Source organism: Physcomitrium patens, chromosome 18 (genome assembly GCF_059467195.1).
Source record: "Physcomitrium patens ecotype Gransden chromosome 18, ASM5946719v1, whole genome shotgun sequence".
In the NCBI taxonomy this organism is placed as follows: domain Eukaryota; kingdom Viridiplantae; phylum Streptophyta; class Bryopsida; order Funariales; family Funariaceae; genus Physcomitrium; species Physcomitrium patens.
Window position 1 is genome coordinate 13,620,089 of NC_143427.1, and position 10,707 is coordinate 13,630,795.

The 10,707-nt window shown below is 43.3% G+C and overlaps 2 protein-coding genes across 2 annotated transcripts; one reads left to right on the forward strand and one right to left on the reverse strand.

Moving 5' to 3' along the window:
* Positions 1–1,911: 1,911 nt before the first annotated feature.
* On the forward strand, positions 1,912–5,787 carry LOC112295273 (AP-1 complex subunit mu-2). The gene is made up of 11 exons (XM_024546603.3): positions 1,912–2,239; positions 2,714–2,860; positions 3,037–3,099; positions 3,216–3,392; positions 3,573–3,676; positions 3,880–3,987; positions 4,252–4,348; positions 4,476–4,573; positions 4,717–4,858; positions 5,022–5,144; positions 5,469–5,787. Exons 1-11 carry the CDS (start codon positions 2,111–2,113, stop codon positions 5,562–5,564), a joined length of 1,284 nt encoding a protein of 427 aa, XP_024402371.1. The 5' UTR covers positions 1,912–2,110; the 3' UTR covers positions 5,565–5,787.
* A 286-nt stretch (positions 5,788–6,073) lies between these two features.
* On the reverse strand, positions 6,074–9,428 carry LOC112295272 (uncharacterized). The gene is made up of 4 exons (XM_024546602.3): positions 8,498–9,428; positions 6,944–8,344; positions 6,720–6,816; positions 6,074–6,606 (listed from the first exon to the last, which is right to left on the reverse strand). Exons 1-4 carry the CDS (start codon positions 8,573–8,575, stop codon positions 6,473–6,475), a joined length of 1,710 nt encoding a protein of 569 aa, XP_024402370.1. The 5' UTR covers positions 8,576–9,428; the 3' UTR covers positions 6,074–6,472.
* Positions 9,429–10,707: the final 1,279 nt, after the last annotated feature.

Sequence of the window (10,707 nt, forward strand, 5' to 3'; positions counted from 1 at the left end):
TAAAAATTTAGTTGCTGAATGGAGCATACCAAGCGTGTGATACATATTTGTTTCTTCTGGCAGGCTCCCCAGCTCTTCCGATGTTGATCTACATTAACGATGTAATCTCCAAAAAGAATCTCCTCGTGACATACCTGATTCGGCTTCGATGTGGTCTCCACCAATCGCCTCCAAAGCTCCATAAGACACCTGCTCCACACATACTAAAAACCTCACATAACCGTCACCCCATAAAAACAGCAACCCCCAGCTCCAAAAATCATGCACCCACATCCATACCCGAAGAACACTACATCAATGCGACTCACAGAAGCTGATCGTCAAAATGGAAAATTGCGGTCCAACGCAACTATCCCGACATCAAAAATTCTAGTACGAGATGCACGTCCTTATGGGTACCGCTGGCCACGATGAACCCAATAGTGAAAATGCATAAACAAAGTGAAGCCCTCAAAGGTGGGTGAAGATTAATGAAGAAGCCCTAAATAGTTTTGAGTTGAGGGGTGACTGACGTGGATGGCTCATCCACGTCATCATATACTCCAATAAAGTTTTGAGCAAATGGGTAGTGTGAACAACGGGTCGAGTTGAAGGATTTGCTTAACGTGGGTGAAAAATGAACCCACCAGAAGGGTCAAGGAAGAATTCAAAGGGGGACAAAAATCACTTGGTCTGTTTCTAGCTCTCAACCGAACTTCGCTATGGCGCATGGCGTCCTACACGGTCCTCTCACAAGGTAGCCTGCATCGCCGTTGCCAACCTTGGTAAGTGACGGGATGTGAGCCAGCTTTTTCGTGGGGATTTCAGGAGCTATTTGGTCGTTTTTGGGTGTGTTTTGAAGGATTGTGTGTGAGTAGGTGGAATTGGGGGAAGTGGGTTGCGTGAAGGGGGATTGGATTGTTTGTGTTTGGGAGTGATCGAAAGCGTTTTATCGACTTTAAGTTGCTTCGGTGATGCCGTGTGCGTGGATCTTGACTGAGGGTAGTCGATGATGGTTGGGAGTGGGTGCAACTCCTGGAGATGAAGCTCTGGTGTTCGCATTAGTTTTTCACATGGGTTCGATCTCGTAGGGTTGGATTTAGGGTTTTGGTGGATGTGTTCTTGAGTTCTGTTAGCTGATTTATTTTGTTTTTATTTTATAATAATTCCTTTTTGAAGATTTGGGTGTTGTGGTATCTGTTTAGGGCTACATTGATCAATTTAATATAATTTCTCCGTCATTTCATCTGCAGAGGAAGAGAACTTATTGGAGCATTTTCAACCCGATAGCTTTGATGTACGAGAGGACGTCATTTCATCTGCAGAGGAAGAGAACTTATTGGAGCATTTTCAACCCGATAGCTTTGATGTACGAGAGGACGTCATTCCCACTGTGAGTTTGGCATGAATTCGTGGTTAGGTGTACTAGATCTCTGACTTCGCGGCTCAATAGAATTTGTTGCTTACGAGGATTTGGCTGATGCTCGGTTTCGGTGATGTATTGCATCGTAGTCGCTGCAGCTGCTCACTAGTTGAATTGTCTCGAATCTATCAACCAACGAAAGAAATGTTCTCTGCCCGACTCGAAACTACTGGGCATATGTACATTACACGTTGTAGATTTATGTGCTACTCTGCTGCATTCGCTTCGATTTTAAAACCCTCTTAAAGCAGAGTAGTTGATTTTTGAAATCAATAATTATCGTGCAGAGCGGCAGGCACTGTGCACCTGTATGGATTTGCTGTTTGTGTGACTTAAGAGCTGCTGAACTTCACTCTAGGTCTATTAATTGAATAAATGTCATGAAGTCAGGGGTTATCTTCGTTTTAGTGCATTTTTCATCGATTGTTGGATTATGCAGGGATGACGTATCTATTCTTATTGGTTCCTGAACTATTCTAAGGTGGATATGATTGGGTGCAGGTGTGGGGGTTGCTGCCGAGTGACGTTGCTCTCATGGTGATCTTGCAGCTACTGAAGTCTGTAGCAGGTGTTGCACTGGAAGCAATATCTACATTGGAAGCACCCTTTCCTGGATCAATTGAAACTGAAGTCTGAATCTATATATGGTAGTTTAGTTTAGCACAGCTGAAGGGAGGGATATTCCGCTTTCATTAGAAAGCTAACAAGATGTCGGGAGCTGCGTCTGCCATTTTTTTACTGGACATGAAGGGCCGAGTGTTAATATGGAGAGATTATCGCGGCGATGTTTCTTCAGTTCAAGCTGAGCGTGCTTTCGCAAAGCTTATGGATGGAGAGGTATGATTTCTCTAGAACTGCGGTAACAAGAATACAATGAATCTCGCTTTCATCTAACAGGACTATTGAACATCGCAGCATCTAACGGTCACAAGGTTGAAGTGTTATAGACTGAAGCCACTTAGTTGAAGGTCGAAATTTCCTTACGAACATGAGGCGACGGCTAAAATTCTGTAGTCGAAGCAATTCATGCCACGATCCTTGGTGGTCTTTTTCTGAAATTTGCCATTGATCGAGTGTCGTCAATACTGCACTTGTAGCTCGTTGCTTGAATGGACGAGATGAATAATTTATAATCCAGGGAAAGTCAATGAGAAGGGTGTTTTAAACTTCAAGCAAAAATTTGTATTTTACTCTGAACACGAATCATTTTAATAGCCTGAGGTCTAATTTCTGAGACCATTCGATAATCAGAAGTACATTAGTGCTGTTAAGGGTCTTCTCGCCTGCATCTTGAATGTGTTTCCTCTGCAGAATGATCCCGCCTCTCACGATCCAATTTTGTTGGAGAATGGAGTTACTTATCTCTTCATCCAGCATAACAACGTCTATGTCATGACTGCTTCTAGGCAGAATTGCAATGCAGCTAGTCTCCTTCTCTTCCTCCATCGAATTGTAGATGTAAGTGATTTTATTCTTTCCAGAAGATGATTGTATTATGAAGAGTATTGCATGTCGCAATCTGTCTTTACGGGGTGGAGGTTTTCACATTGCGGATATAGTTCAGGTTAAGTTAAAGCATTTGTGATTGGATATGATTTTGGCTAACTGGCTAACAATTGAAACTTAACTTCCAGGTTTTCAAGCACTACTTCGAGGAACTGGAAGAGGAATCGCTACGTGACAATTTTGTTGTTGTTGTAAGTACAAAAAACGTTGAGAATTTCAACATCTATTATTGTTTTTTCTTTGTAAAAGTGGGTTTCTTCGCGTTTTATCCTGCAAGTAAATTCTTGGTCTAACTTTTAATTTGCAGTATGAGCTTCTGGACGAGATGATGGATTTTGGGTACCCCCAATATACGGAAGCTAAAATTCTGAGTGAATTTATCAAGACTGATGCCTATAGAATGGAAGTCACAACGAGGCCTCCAATGGCAGTGACCAATGCAGTATCATGGAGAATGGAAGGCATCAAGTACAAAAAGAACGAGGCAAGCATCTACTGTATTCGATTCTTTGTCGAAAGTTGATAGGGTTGTAGTACTCTTCTCTTGTATGTAAAGATAGTTGTGACATATTTGTCCATCATATGCTGATATACTGCATTAAGCTTTTCAAATCTTATATATGTTTCTTGAAGCTTATTGTTCGTTTTGCTGGAGCTTGAACAGGTCTTCCTTGACGTTGTTGAAAGCGTGAATATTCTGGTCAACAGCAATGGTCAGTTGGTTCGTTCAGATGTTGTTGGTGCTTTAAAAATGCGCACATATTTGAGGTGAGAAACTCTTTCCTAGTTAGGAAACTATCTGCTCGTGTGCAGCACTTCAGTTTGTTATTGACTAGGTTTCGGCTTGAGCTGTGTGGTTAATTAGATTGATGATAACAGTGGAGTCTTTTGTTATCTTCTCCTCTTGCATTATAATTGTCTCAGTTGGTTGCTGTGGTGTGCCTCTAAAAAGCGTACTGTGATACATGCAGTGGTATGCCAGAGTGCAAGCTTGGCCTCAATGACCGTGTTTTGTTGGAAGCTCAAGGTCGTGCTACGAAGGGAAAGGCTATCGATCTTGATGACATCAAATTCCACCAGTAACTTGCATCTTTCCTTACACATAAACATATATTTCTGTGTTCGCCGTTGCTTTAACTCACTGAATTTTGTAGGGATAACGCGTAAAGGTAGTTCAACGTTACCCAAGTGATTGTTGGCTTGGATTAAGCATTTTGTGTTCATGGCACAGTAGGTCTTAAAACTTGATGCTTGAGGATTAGAAACTGTTGTAGGATTCTCTACAAAACCTGTTGGCTTAATTCTCCACATACTATCTTGCCAACTCGGGGTAATTTTTGCAGGTGTGTTCGACTAACCCGATTTGAAAACGATCGGACGATCTCTTTCATCCCTCCAGATGGTTCTTTTGATCTAATGACGTACCGTCTCAGTACACAGGTGTTGCAACTTTAAACTATTGAGTCGATTAAATTAGGCTGCTGTATGATTGTCACTTGAACATATCCTCTTTCAATTCTAGCCTTTTGTTGCTAAATTTAAGTATTGAATGCAATGCTGGCTGCAGGTAAAACCCTTGATTTGGGTGGAGGCTCAAGTAGAGCGACATTCACGAAGTCGTGTAGAGTTTATGATCAAAGCGCGGAGTCAATTTAAGGAACGAAGGTATGTAACACAATCGTGTAGTTGGCTTCTTGATCATATGTCATCATATTTTGGAACACGTAAGGTGTAACTATGGCAATTTTGTGTGATTTTTAAGTCCAGCAATTAATGTGAGATGTTTATTCTTTTTCTTTTTGTGACAGTACGGCTTCCAATGTAGAAATCGAGCTTCCCGTGCCATCTGATGCTTCCACCCCTGCTGTCCGGACGTCCATGGGCACAGCTGTTTATGCTCCAGAGAAGGAGGCTCTAATTTGGAAAATCAAGTCTTTCCCCGGAGGAAAGGTATCATTTGTGTCTTATAATCGGTGGACCACTATGGAACATATCTTATGACTTTCAGTTGGACGGTTCAATTTAGTAAATGATATGCTGAAAGTATTGAGATCAAGTATTTCTACTCTGTGTTATTACGCAAGAACTCATTTCACCTCCTCGGACTGCACAGGAGTACATGATGAGAGCCAAGTTTGGACTACCAAGTATTGAAGCTGAAGAAACTGTGGTCGAGAAGCGACCACCCATTCGAGTCAAGTTTGAGATCCCTTATTTTACTGTTTCTGGAATTCAGGTAACTTCATTTCTGTCATTTCCATCGAGATGTTAACGGTTGTTGGTTCGATTATGGACTTGTTTTTGGTCATGCAATTCTCGCAATTTGCTTAACATAGGATTAGAGATCTGTAGATGTACAGACCATTTAATAGGACACATCTCGAGGATGTTAGCGCCTTCGTATTCAGTATATTGACTGCAACTGTAACCATAAAGGGGCCTTGGACGTTTCAACCTTGAGATTGTTTCTTAATGTTTTAATTCGGTCTCCTAGGTCTTGTTGCTACTCTCTAGGCTTTTCTATTCAACTAAATTTTTTGGTGTGTAATGTCTTGTCTAGGTTCGATACTTGAAGATCATTGAGAAAAGCGGTTATCAGGCTTTGCCATGGGTGCGGTACATAACTACTGCAGGCGAATATGAGTTGCGTATTTAAGCGTACAATCCAATGTCACATATATTCGTTACTTCTTATGTTTACGAAGTCACTGCTTACCAGCCTCTGCGTTAGGGTGTTAGGGTTACTAGACGTGATAAGCTTTCCTTGGATTAGATCAGGACAGCCTTTAGAGTATTTTTGCCTTCAATTCAAGTCTTTCTAGTTCTTTCCAACATTTGTGGAGTTGCTCGCCAAAAAGTATGCCAATGACTTTCACGGATTTCGGTTGTATAAGTATTGGTGCGGTCACTTTTTTCCATGGCCATTGAAAAGCTGCTAAAACAGATGCCAAGCCAAGTGTGATGTTTCAGCAGAGATACTAGTCCATGACAGATTTTACGTAGGCTTAGAACATATGAGGGCAGCTGAACATTAAGAATGCTGCAGATCCTGGCCTCTGGGAGTATTTTATAGAACTTTTAGTTTGCGATATTGGAGAAAGTTTGAAGTTGCAAATACGGCCATTTACCCATACATACAGAGCCGAAACTCATCAACACCTAACGTTCGAGAGAACTTATTTTTCAATTTTATTCCTCAAAAATTCATCGTAAGGTAGTATTAGCAACTGTCCGACGTAAGCTTCCCAAGGCGTTGGCAAGGTCCACTCTCAAACAATTCAAAAATGTCTGATAACTCAGCAGAATCTCTCGTTAACCATGAACAAAATTGAAAGCACAATCTCAGTTTTTTGAGACTCCCCATGCGGGGATTAATGAGTTGGACTTGATCTAGCTACTGGACCATGTAATCTTGTACCGGTATTTGTCTGTGTTAAAAGTTTCTTTAACAATGGCCCATGTTGTTGGTATTTAGCGTCGAGGAGTATGCCCCATTATCTGGCACCGCAAGCGAATCGTAAGATGGCGGGTATGTACACACCGAATGTAGAAACATTTTCAGAGCTATCGCTTGGCTTGCTGCCAAAGCTCGGATGTCTTCTTCACTCGTCTCACTCGCTTGAGCACTGTGTCAGCCTTCAGGTTACCGTAGACTGTCACCTTTCGTTGCCACTGATCACACGTTACGCTATCCACACCTGCACAGATTGACAACCTCTCACCAGTGAGTACACAGTCTCTACAACACTAAAGATCACATGATGACTGATTACAAAACGTTCACCAGGGTTCGATGGAAGGAGACACTTACCATCCATGTGTTCTAAGCAGGCCCTCACTTTCCTTTCGCAATTATCGCAACAGATTGGCACTTTGAGCTCAACAAAGTTCGACTGGCTGCCATATTGCTGCATCGAGGCAAATATGTCAACATGTCAGTCTCCAATTATTGCAGAATTTTGAAATAATATCAATTCTATGGAGGACGCTCTTGATGTCAATTGAAGCCAAAGGATTTCAAATGCAATAACTAACCACGTGCTTGGCGCCCTGCTGGCTAGGCTTGTAAGAACCATCGTCTCTAGGTTGCTGATTCACTCCACCGTGGTTTTGCTGCAACTTAACGTTTCCCTGCATGTGCTGCCCTTTCGAACCCTTTTTAGATGCGCAGTGGCTCTCGTGCTCGTCTGAAGAATCGTCATCGTCGTCATCATGGTAGTGATTGGCACTCTTACTTTGGTTTCCAATCTTCTGCCCTGACTGACTCTTGACACTTGAAGATTCGAAGGAAACCTTCTTGTTACCACCGTTAGATTGCTGGTTATTCGACTTCCCTTGTCCACCAGATGCCGACTTCGAACCACTCGTGTTGTGGTAATTGTCGCAATTTCTGTTGTTGGCGACCATCTCTCCCTTCTGATGTCCGTTCCCCTGCTTGGCAGAACCCTTCACGGCAAACTTGTTGACGTTTTCGTACCCGTCGTCTTCCCCATCCGAGCTCCAATCATCGTTCGTGTACTGTTGCTGCTTTGTGTTGTTCCCATGCATCACATTTCCGTTTCCATTCCCCTGCTTCGTTGCAGTTCCATTCGTGTTCATAGACTTGCCACCTTGTCCTTGGGACTTCGCATGATCTGACCCATTTCCCATGTTCCCGAACTGCTGGTTGCTGGAGCCTTGTGTCTGCTTGCTGCCACTGTGGGTGTTGCTGTAGTTGTTATTGTTGTTGCCGTTATTATTATTGTCGCTGCTGCTATTGTTATGGCTATGGTTGTTATTATTTGTCACGTTTTTGTTGGATTTGTTACGCAAATCCATTTGCCTATACTGATCGTCGCCATTGTTGTTGATGCTTCTGTTGTTGAACTGGCCAACGGGCACTTCGAGCTGCCGGTGCTGCTGTCCGCCTTGGTTGTTGCCAAAACTTGTGTTATCCGTTTGAGCCCTGAGCATCTCCGCATGTCTGTACTGCTCTGCGCCGCTTCTACTCGCCATGTGGTTCATCGGCACCACCATCTGCCTATTCTGCTCGTCCGCATACCCTCGCGCGGGGATCAAGGCCATCGCCTGCTGCTCATGCACTCTGCCAGCGACTTGGGGTAGCACTGGTCCCCGCGGGATCATGGCGTGAAGCCAGGTATCATCTTGTGTCTGCCAATTCATCTGCCGCTGCAACATCTCGGGGTGTGCACCATAGCCAGGTACCTGAGGGTACCCGCGCCTGTACATGTCCGAGTACATGTCATCTCGCACTTCTGGTCTCTTGAACGCCATAAAATTATCCTCGTATGGGTTATACTGCTGCACCTCGGGCCTCATTCGGCTCACCATTTGTTTTTGCCCCCTGGAGTACGTCTCGTGTGCCATCGCGGCCGGTAATGGACCCATCCTCTGGTCCATCCAGTACGGGACAGGCTCATACCTTCCATAGAAAACCTGCAAACACACATCCTCAACTTAATCAGCAACTCTAACCCAAGTGAGGCTGTTGCGTTTCGCAAGAGTGCTTATAAGCCATGCGACCTTGAGACATTCCCACCTCGCATAACAGGAAAGGAGAAACTTAATACGACTGAAACATGCACAGACCTCGTCCAAGGGCATGAGGTTGTAGCTGTTGTTGCCGCCATAGAAGGGCCTGGGGTCGTAGAAGTAACGTCCCGCCATTGCGACTGCTTCTTCTACTATAGTTCCTTACCTCTGAACTAGATGAGGAAACTTTTTCAAGTCCGCACGTTAAAGAATACTGCAAACCTCTACTAGATAGAACTCGTTTCGGGGACACTAAGCTGCCGCACTGCTAAGATGCTAACTCAATTGCTGCAGCTGAGATATTCAAAGGTGATCAGGAGGAGCATTCTGGTATCACGCTGTTACATAACTATTAGCAATGCTCAACCCAAATCCACTACTGACGCTTGGAATGTTCTAAGCCGTGACCAAATACCTCCCTACAACGTCATTCGTTAACAGTGCATAGCTGTCTGCCTATACAGATCTCCAGGTTAACCCATTGCAAGACAGGGATAAATGCAGAATATGGTGATTGCCACAAAAGAGATCAATCTATCTGTCGTCAACGCGACTAAAGAATCAACACGTGAGCACTACCAAAGCGAAGGAATGATCAGCCTCCACAGGCAACAATTACAACAAACCAGAAGGCGAATATTGTCAAGAACTGCAAACCACGGATAACCGAGATGCTGCAACTGGTATGATCCGATACTATTGATGCAAGGGAAACAGCAAAACTTGCTGAATGCTCACAAGCCAGGTCCAAGAATGATGATGATATGTTTTGTAAACATCAAAAGCTGTAGTTCTAGATCTTGGTCTTTCCCACTCACGCGAACACAATAACCCACAAAAGACGCAGCGACACTTGGACACAGATACACCCTCGACGCAGGAGGTGTGTGTAAGGGGAAGTGTTTGCCAGGACTTATATGGACTGATGAGGTCCATGACCAGAGACCCACGGGCACCGCATCAAACTCTTGAAAAGAAATATAGTAACTTCAATCGGATACCAGAATCTGAACTTCATTGTTTGTTATTTTTTACGATGTTGGATGCTTTTTATGTGCAGTCAGAAGACATTTGTCGATGGAACCAGGAATGATGTTGTTTTAGCCCAGATCACGCGGTCTTAAGTAAACGTCCAATTTGACCCCAGCACAGTTGATTCTCTGTTCAATTTCTTACAACCATAATGAATGTGATGTTCAGAGTACTAGGCTAGTGGAAGAAAGTGGGATTTTTTGCCATGGCCACTGTCAATCAGACTCTTGTACAGATCTAAATACTGTAGGAGAGAAATGGAAAAACTGCTTGCACTAGAATAGTGTAAGCCTAGACTAGGTCGCAACAGCACTCGAACTGATAGATCATTAGTTGGCACAGCTTCTCATTGTGTCAGGCAAGTTATCAATTCATTTCAATGACAACTTGACATGCCCCAAAAATGAAGGACAATGACAACGGCCTTTGAGCAAGAGAATTTTATTGTCTCTTGACAGGTGAATGGGGCAATTATTGCGGGAAATATCTTTTTGGTATGTGAAAAGAGGAGAGGGATTGCAAAAAGTAAGCATTGCATCTGCAATAAGTTTGTTTGAAAGAGTTCAGGTTGAAAAGGATGCAAGAGGGAGGATGCACATTGGTCAAACAGTGGAAAAAAATAAATAAAATAAATTATGCTGTGAGAGTGGGCAATACTGAGCCGAGCATGCAGCTTTCATGCACAGCAAACAAACAAGCACACCAACAGTTTGTTCCGTCTCAATGTGGATTCTTGAGCTTTCAGTGGAATCTACTGGTGCTTTATTCCAACCCTTTTTTCTTCTTTGTTTCATTCTCACTTTTTTAAGGGCAACCAACTTCTATACAACTTAAACAGGTTTTCAAGGTTGGAGGGCTTCCATTCCTGCCAAACCCAATTGTCCGTGTGCTCTACACAACTGATGAGTTTTAGTGGCTGAATATTCACTAACTGGATCGGATATGCTATGCAAAGTAATAGTTTTCGATTAAATTCATCCCTTGGCTGCTCCTGCATCATCCGCTGAACTCAACTTGTCCAGGGGACCCAAAAGACATAGCCTGGCTACAGGCTGCATTGACTGATTCTAAGCTCAGAAATCAACCATGACTATATCATTCAACCATGTGCAAAGTTAGTAAGAACTCAACTAGTACAGAGGAGGGCGGTGGCTTTGGCAGCACGTTCAGTTTTATACCCTTTTTTTTTTTGGGTATGGGTAAAGATTTTGGAACCTCTCATGTTGTGAACTTGG

What these genes read in the sequence shown, in the direction of transcription:
- LOC112295273 (XM_024546603.3), top strand. Translation starts at nt 2,111, where the DNA reads ATGTCGGGAGCTGCGTCTGCCATTTTTTTACTGGACATGAAGGGCCGA. An exon ending in AAAATGCGCACATATTTGAG is followed by an intron (nt 3,677 to 3,879) that starts GTGAGAAACTCT and finishes TGATACATGCAG; the next exon opens with TGGTATGCCAGAGTGCAAGC. An exon ending in AGTCTTTCCCCGGAGGAAAG is followed by an intron (nt 4,859 to 5,021) that starts GTATCATTTGTG and finishes CGGACTGCACAG; the next exon opens with GAGTACATGATGAGAGCCAA.
- LOC112295272 (XM_024546602.3), bottom strand. Translation starts at nt 8,575, where the DNA reads ATGGCGGGACGTTACTTCTACGACCCCAGGCCCTTCTATGGCGGCAAC. An exon ending in AGCAGGGCGCCAAGCACGTG is followed by an intron (nt 6,817 to 6,943) that starts GTTAGTTATTGC and finishes GCCTCGATGCAG; the next exon opens with CAATATGGCAGCCAGTCGAA. An exon ending in CTGCTTAGAACACATGGATG is followed by an intron (nt 6,607 to 6,719) that starts GTAAGTGTCTCC and finishes CAATCTGTGCAG; the next exon opens with GTGTGGATAGCGTAACGTGT.